Source organism: Petaurus breviceps, unplaced genomic scaffold (assembly GCF_028583685.1).
Source record: "Petaurus breviceps papuanus isolate PSGF00001 unplaced genomic scaffold, PetGlider_PUasm1.0 186, whole genome shotgun sequence".
In the NCBI taxonomy this organism is placed as follows: Eukaryota; Metazoa; Chordata; class Mammalia; order Diprotodontia; family Petauridae; genus Petaurus; species Petaurus breviceps.
In genome coordinates this window covers 42,040,677-42,063,524 of record NW_027185798.1, presented here as the reverse complement: position 1 = coordinate 42,063,524, position 22,848 = coordinate 42,040,677, and the positions used below count along the sequence as shown (strand labels likewise).

Sequence of the window (22,848 nt, the reverse complement as noted above, 5' to 3'; positions counted from 1 at the left end):
TCTGTCTGTCTGTCTGTCTGTCTGTCTGTCTGTCTGTCTGTCTGTCTGTCTGTCTGTCTGCCTGCCTGCCTGCCTGCCTGTCCATCCGTCCGTCCGTCCGTCCGTCCGTCTGTCCGTCCGTCCGTCCGTCTGTCCGTCCGTCCGTCTGTCTGTCCGTCCGTCCATCCGTCTGTCTATCTAATCTATCTATCTTTGGGGAAGCCTATACTTTACAATTTTTAGGAGAGAAAAGGTATACTGAAATGATGCCCAACAGCCTGGCATTCTGGAGATTTATGTCTATAATGGGAATCTACAACTCATTCTCCTTGTGCTGTTGACACTAACATGTTTGATGTAAAAGCCAGAGAATAAAGGGCTTTCTCCAATGTATGGTGGAGTTACAGACTGTTTGAGCTGGAAGGGGTCTTAGAAGCCAGTCTAATCCCCACACTTTACAAATATGAAAGCAGAGGCCCAGAAAAGTGAAGATACTTGCCTGAGATCACACACCTGGTAAGTAGCACAACTGGCACTCAAATCCAGATCTCCTGGTTCCCACTGCCTTTCCTTAAAGAAAGGCTGAGTGGCTCAGTGAATAGAGCACCCACCCGGGAGTTAGGAGGACCTGGGTTTCGATCCAGCCTCCTTCCTTGCCTTCTTGCCCTCTTCTTCACCTCAAAGCATACGACATAGAGTGTAATTAGTACTGTTTCTTCCTCTAGCCACTGCCTCCCTTCTCCCGCTCTCAGCTCTGGACTGATTGGGACCCTTGCAAAAGGCAGGAAGATGAGGAGTTCATTAGGGTCACCACCACACTGCATATTTATGGTGCCAATTACAAATTCTCATCCCTTGCTGCAGAACAGAATCCACAGTAGGATTAGCTGCACTGTATGCATGAGGGTCTAAGGCCTCCTCAGCAATAACGACAATATTACAGAGATGTTGGCAAAACCAGATGACGGCTTTTCCATTATAATGATAAATCTAAGGCTTTATATAGAAATAATAAGACTGGGCCAGGGTAGGGGGGTAATGCAGAGGTAAGGAACAGCCCTTACTTTTGTCAATATAAGTACATGGAGGAAGGTAAGAGGAAGCTGAGAATTGTGGTAAATTACTGATGGTCCTTCTTAAAGATAAATAGAGGCAACACAATCTGGGAAGGAGAGAGAAGCTCCAGCTTAGGTCCACAATTTGAGTGGCCCCAAAGCAAGGGGAAAGATAATGACCACCTACAATCATGCTCCCAAACACAAGTTTCTATGATTCAATGTTTGGAAAAAGAGAATTGACAAGCTGAAGCAGGAGAATCAATCTGCTTGTCTCTAACCAATGTAGAGTGCAAATTCTAATTAAGCAGTCTCTGAATTTTGTGAGGGGTGGGAGATTGTATGTGAGCACATGTGCCCTGAGGCTCTGTTTACTTTAGGGCCAGTAAAGGAGCATTAAAAAAAATATTTTGTCTAAGGCTCATTTTATTTACCATCCAGTCACTGAAAATGAATGGGGGAATGACTTTATAATTCTGGACTTTATAGTCTGAGCACTATAAGAAAGAGAGAGGTACCTGTAGGCACCTGGTCCCCTTGGCCCATACTTGTTTGGGCCCCTTGCTGCAAGAGCGAAAAGTGATACTGGAACGGTATCTAAAGAATATATTTGAGGGGGCGGCTGGGTGGCTCAGTGAATAGAGCACCCGCCCTGGAGTTAGGAGGACCTGGGTTTGGATCTGGCCTCAGACACTTAACACAGAAACACAAAAAAACTAGCCATGTGACCTTGGGCAAGTCACTTAACCCCAATTGCCCTCCAAAAAGCAAAAAAAAAAAAAAAAGAATATATTTGGGGCGGCCAGGTGGCGCAGCAAATAGAGCACCAGCCTTGGAGTCAGGAGCACCTGAGTTCAGATCTGGCCTTAGACATTTGACACACTTACTAGCTGTGTAACTTTGGGCAAGTCACAACCCCAATTGCCCTCCAAAAAGCAAAAAACTAAAACAAACAAACAAAAAAACTTAAGAAAAAAAAAGAATACATTTGACCCTAAAGCAAATCTGCTCTACTTGGTCTTCAGGGTTTCTAAACACCATAGCACCCCCAATTCCCAGAGGCAGCACGGTACAATCAGAAGAGTGTTGGACTTAAAGGCAGAAGACTTGTGTCCAAATCTCAGTTTTACAGCGTATGATCTTGGGTAAGTAATTTCATTTTCCCAGGCCTCTGTTTCCTCATTTGGAAATTGATGGGGTTATACTAGAGAATCTCTAAAGTCCTTCCCAGCATGAAATCTATGATTCCTTTGTCATTTTTCCCCCTCATTACTTAATGTTGTTTCCCAGTATGGCATTTCCATCCAGCCACATTATCCTGCTTGTCACTCACCACACAGAGCTTATCCATTCTAACTTCCTATTTCTGCTTTTCACCAAGCCATATTCCAACCCTCCTTCCAAACCTGGCTCAATACTCATTATATCAAGTGCTATACGATATTTCCTTCAGGAAAACTTCCCTGATTCTGAATCAATAGAATTGATTCCAGTTCTGATCCCTTTCTAACTATACAAATATCCTTAGTATTTATGCACAGCATTTCCATTAAATCATGCTGCATTCATTCATCCATCCATTCAAATGCAAAGAGCGTAAGAATAAGAGACCTTGTTTCAAGTCCCAGTTCTGCCACTGACTAGCTGTGTGACCTTGGGCAAAGCACTTAACTCTGCTGATCATCGATTTCCTCATCTGTAAAATGGGGATAGCCATACTTGTCTCAGAGAGATGTTTTGCAAATTGTAAAGTGTCCCACAAATGAGTTATTTTTACAAGTAGCAGTATTGGTACAAGGAAGACTTCACTGGAATTAAAGTGTGAAGACCTAGGTGCAAGTCTTGACTCTGATGACTTTTACTAGCTGGGGGTTTCTGCAAGTCACTTGACCTTTCTGAGTTTGTTTTCTCATCTAAAAGTGAGAATAGTCATACTTGTACTTCATGCCTTATAGATCTATTGTGAGGAACATGCTTTAGAAACCGGAAAGTGGTATTCAATGTAAGCTATTGCTATGGAGCCTTCTCTGGGGTGAGAGATAGTATGGTTTGGTAGCTATAGAGCTGGCCCTATAAAAAGACAGGGCTCGCATTCTACATTGACTGGGGGACCCTGAGCAAGTGACTTAGCCTCCTGTAACTCTAAGCAACTCTCTAAGACTATAAGGCAATGATCAACAGAAGCAGAGGGATTTTACTCTTTGGGGGGACTCTACTCTAAAAAGAGCACAAGTCTGTACCAATCTCCTTCCTCCTTAAATATTACCAAGCATCAACTATGTTAAGAGAGATAGAGAGAGACAGAGACAGAGAGACAGAGAGAGACAGAGACAGAGACAGACAGAAAGAGACAGAGAGACAGAGACAGAGAGACAGAGACAGAGAGACAGAGACAGACAGAGACAGAGAGACAGAGACAGAAAGGGGGGGGCGGGGAGGCAGTAACAGGGAAAATAAGATTCTACATAGGACATGATCCTTTGGGAATGTCCTGGTTTTGTCGGAGCAATAAGACATACGTAAATTGTTCAGAATATTATATCAGGCAGGATATGATTATTTGTCCAAAAAGAGTGATATAGACCAGTGATGTAAAACTTGAATAGAAGAAGGGTCACTAAACTTTCAATAAGGATCTCTGCAGGCCCATACTGATTTAGAAAACCACATATTAACACATTTTATTCTATTTTTATTTATCTTGTTGAATATTTTCTAATTGCATTTTAATCTGGTTCAGGCTGCACTCAGGAGTGTTGCAGGGCCCCATACTATAGTGGAGGGCCTTATGCTTGACACCTCTGATGTAGATAATACATCTACAGGAGGGGATGATGGGAGAGAATAGCAGTAGGAAGGCCTTGTGGGATGGCAGAGAGGAAGAAGTGGGCCACTCTAGGCAAGGGGAACAATATGAGATAAGGCCTAGAAGTGGGTATGAGCAGAGTGAGCCTGGTGGAATGGACCAGCCAGGGTGGAGCACAGGGCTTTTCAGGTAAGGCTGGATGCACAGGCTGAGCTTATAGTGCTGTGGAAGGCTGGGGAGTCTGGGCTTCATCCTGAAGGCGCTGGAGCTCTCAAGCAGGAAGTGAGATGATGAAACAATACTTTAGGAAGATTAATAATCAGGCGGCACGTGCCGCAGGATGAATGGGAGTGGAGAGACACCACAGGCAGTCCTTCATCTCTTACTGTATCCTCAGTAACTATTCCAGTTCTCTCTGTACTCCATCCATCAATCCTGTAGATAGGCTGACTTGGGCCTTCAGGGCTATGAGAAAACTGGGATTTCTAAGAGTCAGCATGAACCACAAAGCCTGCTTGCCCTCTGTGCCCTCCTCCCTGTCTCTTCCTCCTCAAAGTGGCAGGAGATGCATCTTAAGGCAGGCAGGATGATCTGTCCTTGGAAGAGGCACCCACATTCTGCCAGGCTCACTTGAGAACAGTGAATCTGGCCAGCATTCAGGGAAGCGGAGCAAGTCTGGGGAATCGTCCCTCATGGGGCAGGCCCAGAGGAGACCCAGGGAACTGACTGCAAAGTAGAATCATTTAAGTAGGGGTTTGAAACCTCTTTTTGTCTCATAGACCCCTAAGGCACTCTGGTGAGGCCTATGCACCCTTTCTCAGAATAATGTTTTTAAATGTGTAAAATACATAGGATTACAAGGAAAGCAAAGGTTAGTGAACTAAAGATGTAATTGTTTTCCCATTCAAGTTCACAGATCCACTAAAATCTATCTGCAGACTCCTTAGGGAAGTTGAGATTAAGAATTGTAATAATGATAATGATAATTGTGCTAGCTAGCATTTATTTAGCACCTACTATGTTCCAGGTACTGTCCTAAGTGCTTTATAATTATGAGCTCATTCGACCCTCACAAAATCTCTGGGAAGTAGATGCTGTTATTGCCCCCATTTTATAGACAAGGAAACTGAGGCAGAGGTTAGGTGACTTGCCCAGGGTCACACAGCTAGGAAGTATCTAAGGTTGAATTTGAACTCAGGTCTTCCTGACTCTAGATGAAGGAACCACGGAGAAGCATCACCCCACCCATGGTGTGAACAGACAAACACTTTCCATTTCCCGAGGTCTAGAACTCCTCAGAGTAGGGTGATTTCTCAGAGATTGAGAAGGTTTAAGCTCGTGTCATTCCTGCTGACCATGTGACCTCTCAGGTCCATTTCAGCTAATGCCTGATAATCCTAAACTCCTGGCATCTCATCAGGGTGTGACCATAGCCATGGGTTCTTGTAAGCATGAGCTCTGGCTGCTGCTTCCAAACTAGGAAGACTTCTTCACTTGTGGGTCCAGCTTCCTAGTGATGTGGCTAGGCTCTTAGGTCAAGATCTACTTGTCTTTGGAGTTGGAATCACAGAATGTTGGAACTGGAAGAGATCTGAGAGATCATTTATTTTAACCCTGCCATTTTGTAGGTAGGTGGCACAGTGAATAGAACATTGGACCTAGAGTCAGGAAGACCTGAGTTCAAATACAGACTCAGACACTTACTAGCTGGGTGACTCTGGGTAAGTCACTTAACCCTACTTGCCTCAGTTTCCTCATCTGTAAAATGAGCTGGAGAAGAACATGGCAAACCATTCCAGTGTCTTTGCCAAGAAAATTCCAAAAAGGATCACAAAGTGTTGGACATGACTGCAACTGCCGAACATTTTGTAAATGGAGAAACAGAGGCTTAAAATAATGGTGATTCTTGCTCAAGATCAACCAGCTAAGTTAGTAATAGAAAAGGGACCTCCAAGTTTAGTTCTCTGTCCACTGCAGGTCTGGCTGAAATCCTCTTCTTTCTCCCAAATCTCTTTCCTGAAGTGGAAGTAGAAAGAGGGCAGCCAGGGGAGGGGAATCTGCAGTCTCGAGGCCATGTGTGGCTCTCTAGGTCCTCAAGTGTAGCCCTTTGAAGTTTGGATTCTGTTCATCAAAGGGCTGCACTTGAGGACCTAGAGGTTCCCCACCCCTGCAGGACAATATTGCCTGGAGTACAAGTAGCTGGCCTCCTAACGTCTTCATTCTGTTCTTGCTCCTACCTCACCTCCTGCCCCACTGTAGGGGCAAATGCCTGCTGCCTCCGCTTGGTTCTTCTCCCCTGGACATTCCCTTGCATTGTGTATAAGGAGAAGGTGGGGATAGAGTTTCTTTCCAGGACGTATACAGTCACCATAATGGATTCTGTCCCTTGGGAGACTGAGAAGCAAGAGTAGAAACAGATGTAAACTTCCCAATGATTTATAGATAAGAGCTCCTGGGCTCTGGGCCGACTCTGAGTTTGCCACTCCTTTCTTCCCTGCCTTTCTTGCCCTGATGCCTATGCTGTTGGGGATGCAATGTTGTGAAGGCAGAAGGAGCAGGGGTGTTGGGAAGCCATGTATGGCTAGACAGGAGCCCTGGGGGTGGAGAGAACCATAGGTCTTTGGGGAAACAAATGGACAACTCCAGACAAGCAGCATTACTCCTTCCATAATTGGCAGCTAGAACTGACATGAGCTAGAAGTGGTGTGTGTGTGTGTGTGTGTGTGTGTGTGTGTAGATAGATGCTGCCCCAGTGTTACCTCTTGAAGGTAGAGGCAGAGGCCACCTAGAGATCAAATGGCTTCTTCTCATTCTCTCTCTCTCTCTCTCTCTCTCTCTCTCTCTCTCTCTCCAACAATTCTTTCCTTTCCCTACCACTTTAGGGTGTATTTCCCAATTAATCAATCAATAAGCACTTATTAGGCACCAACTACACACCAGACCCTGTGCTTTGTATTGGGGATCCTAAGATAAAAATGAAAGAATTCTTGCCCTCAAGGAGCTTATAGTCTCCTAGGACTTTTATTCAATATACTCTAGCAATTCAATCCAGCTTGCTTTTATTGAATATCTTCTATGAAAGAGGAAGGCCAAAGGTGGAGATAATTACTTTGCACCAAATGCCAAAGTGACATTGGACAAGGGAGGATCTCAGCTGGCAATCGTTAAAGGAATCCTAGCCAAACCTATTCTAAGTGACTGGAGAGTTCACCCCACATGCACGTTCAGGTTCTCCATGAGACTTAGCTCTAGATACCACATACCATAGCAACACCAATGATACCATACATCACTCACCATCCACTTGTGTACACCACCTGACCTGCACCAGAGGACTCTGAAGACACAATATATACCGAGCCAAAGGCATTCAGGGACACTTTTCTGCCATACAGAAGATCTACCACCAATGGACAAGTCTGACCACATCTGGGAAAAGTAGTTAAATTGAAGGCCATAGGGATTAGGACTAAAGCCTCAGGCCTGTGATTCTTCATGGCTAAAAGTGTCCCACTTGAAATCCCTTCCCCTTGTTTCTTTGTTAAATCATGTCCTTCCTTACCTTTAAAACCCTGTTTGAGACTGAGTGCCAGAAAGCCTTCTCTGAATAATCTCAATTCACTGGGATCACTTTGGCCCCCTTTGGCCCATAAACATAGCTCCTGAAAGTTCTACTAGCCTCCTTGGGTTTTCATGCTATGTTTCTAAATGTAATCCATCAATCTTCATTTGGATTTGTCCCCTTTTCCTATTAGGCCTTAGAGCTCATCAAGAGAGGGGACCATGGCTGTTCTTTATCTATTCTAAGCACTTAAAAAAAGGTGATGTGATCTGGGGGGTATTGTCATCTGGTTGACTTTACCCCACCTCTTTCTCTTGTCTCTCGGGGTGCATGAATTATACACACCCAATTTTAAGATGGAAAACTGAGTCATGGTGGGCAAGAAGTTTCAAAATATGCAATAAAGGAGGAACAGAGGCACCAGAATTATGATTCACTTTCTATGCACTAACCTTTTGGCTCTGTTTTCATTTCCACAACTTGGAACAGGTTCAGATGGCTTTCTGAGAGCTAGCCAGGCACCCATGGGAAGAGTTTCCAGTGTCCCTTGTTTCTCCCTCCCTGTTCTGGAGGTTATCCAACAGACCATCAGAAAAAAGACTAGCTGTCTTTTGAGAGATGCCAACCCTACCCCAAGAAACTGTAGGAAATAGAGATAAGTACTCACACTGGTGGCGTACTGAATGTCCTTCCAGATAGACGTCTCTCGGGACAGATCAGAGGCCTCAAAGAGGTTGTCCAAGATAACCTCCCCAATCATATCATGGCGAGAAAAGCGGTCAAAGTCGAAGACACTGAGATGAAGCTTCCGGTCAGCCAGCTCCTCGTAAGGAACAGGGAAGTGGAAATTCTCGTCAAATGTGGGATTCAAGGTCTTGCGATGCACTCGGGTCTGCAGCTTGCACTTGCGGTCAGGCAGGAGGTAGATCTTGACGTAGGGGTCAGAGCTGCCGCAGAAGTCCTTGGCAGGGAGGTCAAAGGCCTTCAGGATCCGCACAACCAGGGTCTCATTCTCATAGTCATACTTCAGGCTGAAGTTGATCTTTCCACAAGTCTTGGCAGCCTCATTCTTGCCTTCCTCATCATCCACCGACTTTTGCTTGTACAGCTCGGGCTTGATTCGGCCAATGCTGGTTGGCTGCTCAGCAGCAGGGGGCAGGTCATTGCCATAGTCCACACTGGAGACATGCATCTGCCGGGGCAGGTGGCGCTTAAAGGAGGTGTGCCTGGGAGCAGGCAGGGGGAAGGGGAAAGAGAGGTCAGGTCTTCATTCAACAAACAGTTAAGGAACCTACTATGTGCAAAGTACTGAACTAGGTACCAGGAAATACAGAGTTGAAATAAGACAGCTCTTTGCCTTTAAGGATTCATAATTCAATGTATTTAAAATCTATGAGCACATATTAGTCACTTACTGTGTACACAGCACTGTTCCAGGTGCTAGGGGAGATATAAAATTTAGATACGACATGGTCACTGCCCTCATGAGATTTACAGTCTAGAAAGGAGATGTGGTCTCTATGTAAATAATTGAGACAGCTAAGCATAGTGTAGTTAGAGTGTTGGATTTAAAATCAGGAAAACTGAGTTCAAAGCCTGCCTCAGATAATTTATCAGCCATGTGATCCTAGGTAAATTCATTTAACCTATTTGGGTCTCATTTTCCTTATATGTGAAATGGGGATAATAAGTTACCTCAAGGGTCAAATGTGAGGGTCAAATGAGATAATGTATGTATATATATATAATATCTATAAAGCATTTTGCAAACATTCAAGTGTTATATAAATGCCATCTATTAGCAATAGTGCAAAACTGCATAAATGTAAAAGAGAAGTGAGAGAAATATGTTTTTTGCAGGACCAAGGAAGGAAGGCTATTTCTAACTGAGCAGAATCAGGAAAGCTGTGTGGCACAGTCAGTAGAGTGCTTGGAATCAGGCCACTGGGGATATGCTTGACTAAACATTTTTGTTTCTTCATTGATAATAGGGATATAATAATTTATAATATAATATATAATAGAAGTAAAGTCTATCTCAGAGGCATCGTAAGAAAATGCTTGGGAAATCACAAAGTCCTATAGAAATGAATTTTTTTGGGGGTGACTAGGTGGTGCAGTGAATAGAGCACCAGCCCTGGAGTCAGGAGGACCTGAGTTCAAATCCAACCTCAGACACTTAACACTTAACTAGCCATGTAACCTCGGGCAAGTCAGTTAACCCCAATCGCCCTCCAAAAAAAACCAGAAATGCATTTTTCATGGAAGAGATGGCAATTGATTTGGATCTTAGACATTGTGTGAGAATGCAAACAGGAGGGACTGGGGAGTAGAGAAGGCATTTCAGGCACAAGAGACAGCTTAAACAAAGGTTCAGCAGTAGGAAAACACAGGTGTGGGGCAGCAAAAGAGTAGTCCAATTTGGGCTGGAGGTAGAGTGTACAGCTAGGTGGCGCCATAGTGCATAGGGCACTGGACCTGGAGTCAGGAAGATCTGAGTTCAACTATGGCCTCAGACACTTCATATCTGTGTGACCTTAGGCAAACCCCTATTTGCCTCAGTTCCTCTTCTGTAAAATTCAGACACACAGGAGAAGAAAATCGCAAGCCACTCCAGTATCTTTGCCAAGAAAACCCCATGGACAAGTCCGTGGGGTCACCTAGAGTCATTCACATCTGAGCAACAACACAGTATGCAGAGATGGATAGCATTGAATAAGTCTGGAAAGGTAGGGAGGTACCATATTGTGGATGCCTTGACTATTTGAATTTAATAGGCAATAATGAGCAACCGAAGATTTTTGTGCATGTGTGTGCATAGTAATAAGACCAGATCTATGCAGAAGGAAGGTCAGTTTGGCAATGGAGTGAAGGATGGCTTGGAACTTGGGGAAGGGAGCATATGACAGGGAGATGGGAAGACCTATTAGGAGGATATTGCAATAGTTCAGTTGAGTGGTAAGGAGCCTGCACAAGTTATGGAAGATAAGGCAATGCAAATGGCCATGAGAGATTGGAAGAGGAAGAGAGATCTCTTTCAACTGGGGGGAAGAAGCTTCATGCAGGAGGTAGAGCCTGGGTTGGTCTCTGAAAGAAGGGAAGGTTTTTAATAGGCAGAAATGGGGAGAAGGACACCTGTGGGTGGGAGTTGGGATTCATGCTAGTTACAGGGTATGCCAAGCACAAAGACACAGAGGTGGGAGAAGGTGGGATGAGAGTAGGGATTGAGAGAAGGAACTCTCAGGTACGCACAACCATGTGTTGTCCCCTGACCCCTCTCACTTCTTGGAAGCCCCCACTGATGCACTACTCCAATAATCACAACGTTGCCCTCTTAGATAACCAGTTGGTCTTTAAATGCTCCCAAGTCACTTTAAAAAGTTTATATTTCCATATGGTTAAGGAGAACCATTTTGTCCCATCTTCAAATGAGAAAATATTTGTAAAGCATTTAGCAGAGTGCTAGGTATGCAGTAAGTGCTTAATAAATGCTTATTTCCTTCCCCCTTTCTCTTCCTCTGCACCTCCACATAGATACAGGGATGGGGGTGGGGGGAAGAGGAGGTGTGTGTTTGTAGGAGGTCAGATGGTATCGTACTCCTTACCTGGTGGATGAGGCCGGCTCTGTGGTCTGCCGTTGCAGCCTTGTGTGACGCATGATATGCTCCTTAACAGACATCTGCACTTCCGCTGGGATGTCTGGCGATGTGTGGCTGATCTTCACAGCTGCCTCCAGGAAGCCCAGGGTGTTGGGGTCCTTCAGCTTGTCGGCCATCGTGTCTCTGGGGCTGGGGCTGGGACTCTGGGGGGCCGCCAAGGTAGGGTTAGTGGAAGAAGGGCTGGAGGCCTCCTTGTTCCTCCAGGGCATCCAACACAGCTTCCAAAAGAGAAAGAAAAATACTGCCACCAGGGCCACGCCACACACAATAACTACCACAGCAAGGAGGCTGACGGAGGCGCCTACCAGCAGGGACAGGGCAGGCAGGGGAGACGGAGACAGACAGAAGAGGGGAAAGGAGATGGCAGAGGGGACAATGGGGTAAGGAGTGAAGGGGGAGAGGGAATGGCATTGGCAGGAGAAGCAGGGAGGGAGCACACGTGGAGGACAAAGAAAGGAGAAAAGAAAAGAGTGGTCATGAGAAAGCTGCCAGGTCAAAGGAAAAAAATGGTTTTCCAGTCTACTCTCAATTTTCCATCATGCGGATTATCTGCAGAAATAGCTTTGCACCAAATTAGGTTGCCCCCACCACTGGGTATACATCTAGGCTGCTTCACCTCCCTGATGGCTGGTATGTTCTCTGTGAATGAAAGATAAATTGATAACAGCCTAAACAACATGTAGACTAATTGAAGAATGTAATTGAATACCATTCTTTCTCTGTGTCACCCACAGTGCCTAACCTAGTGCTGGTCATGTGAGAGGTTTAATGCCATTGACTTGAGGTGAAATGTACTACTTTAGAGTATGGCATAGATACAAAATAAAAGGGAATGCCTCTCCCCCCCTTTTTGGTGGTGGTAGTAGCGATTATCTGCTATTTGAAATTATTGTACTGTGGCCTTGGATCCATTCATGGGGATAGTTGAGAGTCTTACTGGAAAACCTTCTCATTCAGATGTTATGGCGGGTGGCCTGGGACAGCACCCTAGAGTTACTGCTGACCCATGAAATCAGGCCAGATGAATCCCTCCCTCCCTTCCTCCCATCACACTTCTGGAAGAGCCCCCCACCCTACTACACCCAAAGAGGGAACTTGCTAATTAGAGTAGGGTAGAGCATGGAGCTAACCTAACCTCTTAGAAACAATATTAACCAAATCATCCATATCACCCCAACATACAAACCAAGGTCATACCCACCACACCTGAGGGTAGGTATTGACTCTGGGTAGAAAGGCCAGAGGAGGAAAACTGGGTATCATTTTTTCTAGTCAAACCTCTCGGTAAGCATTGGGGCCTTATCAAAGAACATTGGCCTAGTGTTCTTGTCTGAACTCTAGAAATCATCTACACTTGGCTCTGGGCATCTATTTCCTCATCCTTAAGATGAGGAGATGTTAGCACATTATTGCTATGGTGGCTTTTTGTTCTAATTCATTATTCTATGAATCTGAGAAATAGGTGAATAATACCTAAAACTCCTTGGGAACAAGTTAAATCAGGCTCCAGGGACATTAAATCAGCCTTTCTTAGCCCTAAACTTCCTCCCATGGAGAGCTTGGGGCTAAGAAATGGCCTTCAGTTTTCAGAAGAGAGTAGCATTGTACATATGTGTTACTATGATTGACAGCGCCAAGACAACCATAACACAACGATTACACAACTCTAAGTCATTATGTAGGGAAATGAGAAAACAACAAGACATGTACCACAAATTCAGGGAGGGGGAGTAGGGCTGGGAGGGTTGTGGAGAAGGCTGTGTTGGGGCAGATCTCCAGAGGAACTGGGATTGGCCCCTGGCCCCAAAGGACAGCCTGGAAAACTGGTTTTCTGGTCCCTTCTAGAACCCACACTGGACTTTGCAAACAAAAACCCATCCAACAATTCAAGGAAAAATCAGCTAAAAAGATGTCCTTATTTTAAGTAGTTGGGCGTTTCTAGACACTTCACATCTGTTCCCTGTTACAGCTGTTCTGGATGTAATCCCTAAGAATATGAGTCACCTTAAAACACAAGGTATTTCTAGGACTTTGTTTCCCTTTGATCATGCCTTCTTTTCTCTGATAATAATTAGAATTTTAATGTGAATGGAGTGGGGGGAGGGAATCCATGGAACACAGTGCATTTAAATGTTCAATCTGACAAAAACCTGAATCCAGATTAATTGATCTGGGTAGCTGCTATTTTGAATGCTCTCTGAAACACGTGAATCCAGGCTGCTGCTCTCAAAGGTTGTGACTCAAAGCAAGTGGGGTTCCCATATTAGGAATGATAACCCCAAATTACACGCTGGTTTTATTCTGACCAGAAAAGGTGCTTTCTTGGGGAGAACTTCGGGGAGAAAGACTGAAGTTCATGACTCCCTGCCACAGGCAGGATTGTTTAGCTCAGCTCAAAAGCAGAGAGACCAGGGTGATAGATTCAGTTGCTTTCAAGGCATCAGTACTGACATCCAGCTAGCCTTTACATCATTGCCCCAGTTCACAAGGGGTTTGGGGTGACTGATGGCTCAAAGTGGAGTCTAGGAGGGAACACTGAGTGCCACTAACAGATAACCACTCCCCAAAATGGACCTGCTACAGTTAATCCAGTAGTACCCATCCTCACCTATAGGACATAAGCAAGAAAAATTCTCTTAACCCTCCCACCACTGTGGGGCTATGGGATAAGTGAGTCACACACACACACACACACACACACACACACACACACACACACTGATTTTCAAACTACCAGGAATCCTCCTGACTATTGAAAAATTCCAAGAGAAAACAATGGGTGGATTTGGTATTTGGAGCCAAGTAGCTTGTTTGAATCCATTCTCTGCAGTTTATCATCTACATGACTGCAGGCAAGTCATTTAACCTATCTGGTCTCAGTTTCCTCATCTGTAAAATGAAGAAGTTGGACTTGAGAAGACCATGAAGGTCCTTCTAGTCCTAAATCTATGATTTTATGTAGCATAGTGCAAGACCTTTGAGGAATCTTGTGCTTTCCTGACTTGGGGAGTGGGGGTGGGAAATGGAACCCCCAAAGCTTGAGCTTTCAGAAATTCTACAGGTTGGAATGGGTTACACAACCTCTAAGCTCCCTCCTAGCTCTGAAAGTCCTTGCTTCAGAGTATAAGACCAGAGAGGTAGAAGAAAGAGTTCTCGCCTAGGAATCAGATTTCCAGCCCCAGTTCTGCCATTAGCTAGCTGTATGACCTTAGACAAGTCACCTTACCCCTATGGGCCACAGTTTTCTCATATGTCAAAATGAGGGGATTTGATCTAGATCATCCAGAGCTAGCCAGAAATGTAGACACTGGACAGATAGCTCTGTGATTGTCCTTAACTCTGTGATCCCTGTGGTTCCTGAGGCTGGTAGTGTGCATAGCTGATGGCCCTGAGAATCTCTGAAATACTTTTCTACTCTGATTTTATGATTCTGTGAGCTAACAATATTGGGGCTCTGTTCCTGGCTCCAAATCTGGTGGAGAAGATCCCTTCCACTCAGCAAGCTAGGCAAATTTCCAGCATACCAGGACCCTTAACAGAATCCACTAGACCCCTCATTTCCCTGCTGTTTGCCTGGAAAGGAGCAAATTCCTTCAAAGGCTATCAGGCCAATATCTTGTTATCATTTACAACAATCCCACCATGGCCAGGGTGACAGCTCTCTTGTGACACTATCTAGGGGCCCTTCCTCTCTTTCTGAAATTACAACAGTTATTAATTAGCAGGCAAAGCCTTATCTCTCATATTGACACCTCATTCCCCAGACACTGGGCACCAGATCTCCACACCCTTGGCCTTAAGTTTCATCATTGCTCTTATCATTTGCTATTGCTACCATTTTTCTAAACTGGCTTCCATGTCAGGAAAATCCATTTGGTTACAGTAATAGGCATCCCTGCTAATAGATTGTAAATGAAAAGATAAACCAGGGAAAGGAAGCAAAGAAAGGCCCCATTCTTTGCCTTATTCCAGAGGCAGGGTGGCTTGACATCAGGGTCTGTCTGGGGCTTCTGGGAAACTCTTAGAGGCAGACCCCACTCAGACACTCTAGAGGGAGTTAATATTGCCTCTAACAAGCAATGCTCACAAACAGGGATTCTCAGAGATAGAAGTCAACTCAGAGATAATGGTTAGATATAGATAGGGATCCAAGAACCAGAAATCTCCATAGTTGGAGATGGAGGTCCAGGCACAGAGCTGAGAGACACAGAATTACAAAGACAGACTAACCAGAGACACACGGAGAGATGTCAATTCAGAGCTAAGAGATGCAGAAAGGCAAAGACTCAAAAGGGATAGAGAAACCTAGATACTAACAAAGAGACAAGGAAAGATGGAGATACTGGATATTTCCAGAGGACAGTTCAGGTCCACAGTAAGAAGAAATCTGGACCAGCGCTGTATAACTTCTGCCAACCCAGGAGGCAGAGATGAGCCAAGAATTAAAGGCTAGGAGCAATAGGAGGTCAGAGAATAGAAATTAATTCCCTGAAGCTCACAGAATCTTTCTAGGGTAGATGACCTCCATGGCCCAAGTCCTGAAGCCTTCCATGGGGTCAGTCCACTTTCAGCTCCCTCCCTCCTCTGGGAAAGTGAACAGGCTGAAAATCAGTTCACAGACCACCAGGCAATTGGCCAAATGCCCTCTAGAACAGGCCAGCCGTGGTTGCCCCTGAAAAGCAAGGGTGGCTGTATGTAGATATGTGTGTGTGTCCCTATATGCAGAGACGGAAGAGAGCAGTAGTGTTTGGAATAGCAGGAATATGGATAAGGGGTTGTCTTATTCTGAGGCCCTCAGATTCAGCTCATTAATAAAACGGCCCATTTGGCTCACAAATTCATTAGGAGAGCCCAGTGTAATTAAAATTCAGGGTTTTGGGGGGTTGAATGTTCGCTGTCTTTCCCTTCTTCTGGAGATCCAGGCCTGAGCCACCAATGGGGATAATTAGCAGAGTCCAAACAGAGGAGGGATGAAGGCTCCCCAGTGAAGCTATGATGAGGGAAGACAATAGTGGGCTAATTACTGAAACACTGAGCTTTATGACTACACGCCTGCTCTCACCATCATTAAGGGGATCCATAGACAAATAGGAGATTAATGTGAGAGTTATATTTAATAGAGCTTCGGCTGTAATTTCGCAATTATTAGTATTATTATTTTGGCAGATTGTAACAAAAAGCTTTTTGTCAGCTCAGCCATTTCTTGTAGTCCCAAAGTTGGGGATCAAAGGGAGGGGTAGGCAAAGAGTGTGATTGAGAGACAGGAGGAGGAGGGGGGAGAGAGAGGGAGAGAGAGAAAGGAAGGAAGGAAGGAAGGAAGGAAGGAAGGAACTGGAAGGATGTGAAGGAGGGAGGGAGAAAATAAAGGAGAAAGAAAAAGAAAAAAAAGAAATATAGAGGCAGATAGATGGCATAGAGTGCTAGACCTGGAACCAGGAAAACCTTTGTTCTAATCCTGCCTCAGACATTTACTAGTTATGTGACCTTGGGCAAGTCACTTAATTTTTCTCAATCTCAGTTTTTCCTTATCTGTAAAATGAGGATAATAATGGCATCTATTTTACTGGCTTGTTGTGAGGATCAAATAAAATAAGACATAAAAAACACTATTTAATGCCAGCTATTATAAAAAAGAGAAGCATGGAGAAACAGAAAAAGAATAATGGTCATAACCCTCTCCACCTGCAATTGACATCAGTGAGAAAAGAGAGGCCCGTATGGGTCTTTGGACAAGACATCAAGCCAAGATTCACCTTCAGACGTCACTAAGTCATAGGGTAAAAGTGTACATGAGGAAACCAAGAGCTAAAGACTGGACCTCCATGCCTCTCCTCCTCCAAAGGCTCTTCCTTAATTTAATTCCTAACCAGAAGAAAAATGCCTTCCTAAGAGCCTGCTTCTTTCTGAGGCAGGATCAGACAGAGCTTTGAGGCTACCCCACCCATGACCATATCTTAGTAATTGCCTGGGCTTGTGACACCAAGCCTAAAGGTTCTCTCTCAAATCCTAACTATAAACAGCAGCCCATTCTACCCTCGGTGGATTGGGAAGAGGGAAGGAAATTAAAGACTTAGCTCTACAATGGGGCATTCTTAGCCTGACATCCCTTGTGCTAAAGCAGGGGTTCTTAAGTTGGCATTTGTAAACTTAAAAAAATTATTTAATAACTATTTCAATATAATTGGTTTACTTCGTAATTCTATATGTTTTATTCTATATTTATGACCATAAAAAGTTAAGAATCCCTATCTTGAAGTTTCTATCACCTCAATGGGGACAACACAGCTTTTAATCTCAGAAAACTAGGTGTTCTAGAACTATCGGGTTATGAGTTCAAGATTTCTGGAAAACAAGCTCCTTCTTGAGTAGGATCATCACTCTTCTAGGTTCTCTAGGCTCCTGGCACTGGATATCTTCTCTTAATTCTTCAAGGAGCTATGATTTCATAATTCTGGGTTGTTTCTCTGCAAGGCAGATGACAACCCCTCTCCAGATTAACAGTTTTGGAGAGCTGCTGGAACCAAAAAAATCCACATCGTATGACCAGTCTGAATTTAGGCTGCCTGGTCCTTAAGCAGTAGACAGTCTGTCACTAAAGTGGTACTTGAAGAATACGTTGTAGCTTAGTAAAATCTGCCAAAGTTTGTGTTCACTTTTGTGAACCTAGGATCCCCTCCACTGCCATATATATGAGACACTGAATAGGAATTACAGAGGTCTCTACTACTGGAAGGCAAAATTGACATTGTCTTTCTATGAGACCCTGACAGGGCTTCTGACCATAAAGTTATGTAAATAGGGATGTGAGGTTTTTTTAATGAAAGTGTTTTCCATGCAATTTGCCATCACCAACTGGGAAAGCTTCTCTATGTTAGAAAGCGCCAAGTTCAAAGACAGGGAGGTGAATAAGAAGTTATTTCTGGACTCATTAGACAAATGAACAAAAATCACATTTTACTCATTACCCACCAGCAGCTACTCTCAAATCCCAATCTGTTCTCTTTGACGGACACTGAAACAAAACTCTGAAGCCTAAAGAACCAGAGGAAAGCAGAAGTGGGAAGAGATTTTGAGATGGAAACCTAAGCCCTAATCAAAATTGCAAAGCTATGCCCTAATCAAGCCCCTTCCCTCTGTCCCCCAGCTCTGCCTGGGGCTGTCAGTGACTCAGCAGCTAAAGTTACCCCTAGGAGAACTCACACTTGCTTTCTGAATCAGCAGGGAGAACAATCCAGATTCACTTTCAAAACCTCCCCCAAGTATATGCCCCTCTCTCCACCCACCACGATTAGTTTGGGTCTTAGCCTCCAAGACAAAAGGTTGCTCTGGCTTTAAAGGCCTCCAGGGCTGAGCTAACAAAAAGTATCCATCTGTGACTCCTCCATCCCATCTCCCCTCCTCTGACTGTCAGCAAACTTTAACTCATATCCATCCCTCTGGCTGCTGCTAGCTCAGCTGCAGCCCTCCGTGGATATAGAGGGCTGGTCTTTCTCCTCTGTAGAAAAATGGAAATCAGTCATCCCTTAGCCTCCTTTCTCTGAGGAGGGTCAGTGAGAGGAAACAAGGTTCCAGAGGATGACAGGTGGCTTTGTGGAACAGGCCTCAAGAGTGATTTTGAGAGAAAGCCTGGGATTGGAGGATTGGGAGGGAGGTACTGAGAGATTGTAGAACTGGTGGAGGAAATTGGAATAATGTCAGAATGTATTTATTTGTGGGATGGGGGGGGGGTCTCCCCAATCCAAGATGTCTCTTTGGTCAGTATGCAAACGCTATCTACAAGGAATATGGAATTGCTCCGTGGTAAGGGATAGGGTCCCAAGAGACTGGAGACAAGATATGAGGAAATATAGTGAAAAGAGAGCTGGCTTAGGACTCAGAGGACTTGGGTTCAAGTCCTGTCACTTACAACCTCTATGACCTTGGGTAAGTCACTTAACTTCTCTGGGTCTCAGTTTCCTAATCTGCAAAATAAGAAGGTTGGGCTAGATGTCTTTTATGGTCCTTTCCAGTTCTCAGTTTGTGATTCTATGACCCTAGAATGCTATACCATAATACCCATCAGTTTCACTCTCATCTATATAGCATACACTGCCTCGTTTGACTATCCAGCTTTACTTTATTTAATGTATAGAAGTTTTTTCTAACAGTCCCTTCTGCAGCAGTATCAACCCATTAATTAAAGATTCAGTAGATACAGAGAACAGCGCCCCCTTCCACCCATCAGGGCTGAACTAAGCTTGAGCTGACCCAAATCTTAGACGCAGCACCCCCTCCCAGTACCGAGTGAGTGATCCCAGCTCTCAGCGTCCGTTCCCCCCCTCCCCCGCCCCCACCCCGGTCCTTTTGGATTTTTCACCTTTGACCCAGAGGAGCAGAGGCAAGAAACAAATGCCCAGACTTCCACTCCTAGCTAGCACAGAATAAAAACCCACCGTCACCCTTTGCTACCGAGCACCGTGCTAGGGGTTCTTCAATTTCAAAATCGCTTCAATTTCTCCAAGGGTGGGGGATGGGGCGGCGGGGGGGGGGCTCCTGGTAATTAAATTCCAGCTTCTCTCTCTTACCCCCTGCCCCACTCCCTAGCTTGCACCTACCTACTAGCACCGTTGTAGACAGACACTCACGCTGGTGAGGCCTTGAGAGCTTTCCCCCATTACTCTACAACGACCCCCATCCTTCCAAGGACTTAGGAGAGGGAGGTGGGGGTTAGGTAGCTGAGACAGACCCCTGTCTTCTTTTCATCTCTGTAGAATTTCCCGACGCCCCCACCCAGCCGACCCCAGGTTTCCACTGAGAGTCTCGGCTACTCCCAGGTGGGGGGGCCGACCTCGAATCTCCTCGCCCCCTTCGAGTCCCCCCACCTAAGTCCTGTACCCTGATGTGCTGCTACCCCACCAGATGTTGGAATCCGGATAAAGAATCAACATCTGCAGACCTCAAGGGTTTCGAGATGGGGGGGGGGGGTGACTGCAGGAAGCTCATCAGGTCCTCATACACCCAGGTAAACGCCCCCTCCTACTCTACACCCAGAACTTCCCCCTCCAACCCATGGCACCACAAAGTCCCCCACGGTGTCTAGATAGCCCAATAGCCCATTGTCGCGACTCCGCCGAGCCACTGCGGCCGCGCACCGGGCCCCAGCGTACGGGCTCCGGGCTCCGGGCTCCGGGCTCGGGACTCACCCGGCTCGGGTTCCCGCTTTGGCTCCGCAGCCTCTCTGGGGCCGGCTGTGGGTATCGGGTCCTGGGGGCTACTGGAACTAAGGCGCCCGGTTCGGAAAGTCAGAGAGGAACCGGCTCAGTCCCCGCACCGGCCCCGAGTCCGAGTGAGTCACGGAGAGAGAGCGAGAGCGAGTTATAGAGGTGGTGGTGGTAGGGGGTGGGACGGGGACGCGGAGACACCCTCCCCCCTCCTCTTCCCCCGCCCCCCCGCGGGGACGGAGAAATAGACCGAGCCAGAGAGAGGCACTCGTATGCAAAACCCGAGATCTAGACGGAGTCAACGCAAGTTTCTCCCTACGGTCGAGGGGGGTGGGAGGGAGGGGGAAGGGGTAGTTGCACCTCGAGGGAGACAGAGATGTAGAAATAGAGATACAGAGACACAAACCTCTCAGAGACACAAAACTGGGGAGGTCTGTCATCTTTTCCTCTGACCTTTCCCTGGGTATTTTACCTTCTCTTTGTGGGAAGAGAATCTCCCCATCCTACAGAGGGGAGAAACTGAGGCACATCGGAGCGCTGTTCCCCAGAGTTGCAAAGGGTCCCCAAACTAAACCCGAGAGTCTGACTCCACATTATCGGCTTTCCGAATCGCACTCTATCTGGGGAAAGAAAGACACCTCCCTCCACCACCACGAGCCCCACTCCCCAAAACCCCTTTTTTGACACTGGCAAAATACGAATCCAGAGCACGGCACTGAGGAAATTGATGGGAAGAAATGTCTGCTCCTTCCTCTTCAATCTAAGCTTTGCTCTTAGAGGTCGGAAGAGTATCAGAAAGAGAGGCTCCAAACCAGGAAGCGGGGTTGTGGCAGGGAGAGGTGGGGAGGGCGAAGGGTCGCCCAGTTACCTGTATCAGCAGAACTCGGACTCCGCTCCGGAGGCTGCAGCTCGAAACTCCGACAAGTCTCCAAGTCCAGACCCTGGGGAGGCGGCTGCCCCTGACATAACGAGGCCAGGATTCCCAGCGCCGCCTGGCACCTAGCCTCCTCGGACCCCCCCACCCTGCTCATGCCCCGGACCCTCCCCCCTTCCCTGTTTAGTGCACTGTGGGTTAGTCCCGTCCCGCCCAGCTCCCTGCAGCTGCTCCTGGTCCCTAGCTGCTGTCGGGCTGGGGCGGGACAGGGCGGGTCCGCTAGAAGACCCTCCCCCAAACAGCCCCAGGCGAGTCACCGCACTTGAATTTCCCAGTCTAGGCTTTTAACCACTTGTCTACAGGGTCTCCTCTCCTCAGTGAGATACAGACACCGCAGAAAGATTCATTTCCCGCTCGTCAGCACCCTCAGCACCCTCTTTACGTTTAATGTCTGGTCAGATCCTGGTCCAAGTACTGTGTCATTGGGAGTGGGTCGGAAAGAGGGAGAGCCTAGTGCCCTGAAGGCTGAAGAAGAAAAAAAATTAAAGGGTGATTGAGCCCAGGACTAGTAGGATCCTAAGGGCATATCTACTCAAGAAAGGAACCCTTGGTTCCCAGGTCTCTAAAAGGGCAGAAGTGAGGGAGGGGCTCGGACCGCTGGGTGAAGGAAGTTGGTTAAACTTGCAGTATTTTTTTTTTAATAAGAGGGAAGTCTATCCTAACCCCAGGACTGTGGAGCAAAGGGAGGGAGTGGGGTTCAGGGGCTTTTAGAGCCCCGCAATCCACTGGTCGCGTCACCCACTCGTTGCCATGGCGACAGAAGGCATCGGCTGTCTCTCTCCATGGCAACGGGAGGGAAAAGTTTCAGGAGAAATGGGGGGGGGGGGAGACGACACTTCATCAGGTCGTCCTTTTTCAAGTCCGTCCCCCACCCTCGGCATAGAATAGCACCTTATTTCCCATGCATCTTCGGGAAGCTTCCATAAAGATTGAAATGGACCGAAAATATAAGCGTGGGGCTCAAGGTTAGACAAAACGAAGAACTTCCCTGCAGTGTGAAGTGTGAGATGAAGCACCAGCTAGGAAGCCTGAATGAGTCTAGGACGTTTTCCCCCTTCTACCCCCTTCCCCTCTTTCTGGAGATAGATCTCTCAGTTCTGGAGAGATCCACTCTGCGGCTGCCTGAGGTATGGGTTAGGGGAGGAGCTACTTTGTCCAGAGACAGGGGCATGGACCAGACGTGGTGCGAATCTCTTCAACAGAGTACGATCCATTTTTTTCGGAGTGGAAGCGAGGTCCTGTGTCTGGTATTTTAGCCATGGTCTCCACTTCCTTTCCTAGCGGTTGAAAGTCATTCTTTGGCGGTAGCATCCGGAAGCCACGGGTTGGCTTGTTCCCTGGCTGGTTGGGGGAGGAGGGTCTTTACTTCTAATTAACACACTAATTAGAAGTGGCTCGGGAGATGACTCACGTTCCGGAGCTTTGAGATTCTCGGCGAGGGCTTTTGGCGGTAACAACTGCACGCGCCATCTGTGAACCCCTTTATCCTCCACCCCACCCCCACCCCAGGCAGACCCTTTTGAAGTGTAGCTCCCCGTCCCTGCTCCTACTCCCCATCAGAGTCCCCCATTTCCCTGCTGGATATTCAGTCACATCGTAGGGGAAAATAGTTGGGCTGCAAGGATCAGAGAAAAAGATTTCATTTGGCTCTCA

General features: G+C 46.3%; 1 protein-coding gene across 1 annotated transcript in view; it reads right to left on the bottom strand.

Moving 5' to 3' along the window:
• The window catches only part of SYT6 (synaptotagmin 6), a 62,554-nt gene extending 51,192 nt beyond the window's left edge, over positions 1 to 11,362 (bottom strand). The window contains exons 1-2 of the mRNA XM_069090305.1: positions 11,008 to 11,362; positions 8,070 to 8,628 (exon numbers count right to left, since the gene is read on the bottom strand). Of these exons, the coding sequence (XP_068946406.1) occupies positions 8,070 to 8,628; positions 11,008 to 11,270 (822 nt within the window). The 5' untranslated portion in view covers positions 11,271 to 11,362. The remainder of the gene's footprint in view (positions 1 to 8,069; positions 8,629 to 11,007) is intronic.
• Between the last annotated feature and the right edge of the window lie 11,486 nt (positions 11,363 to 22,848).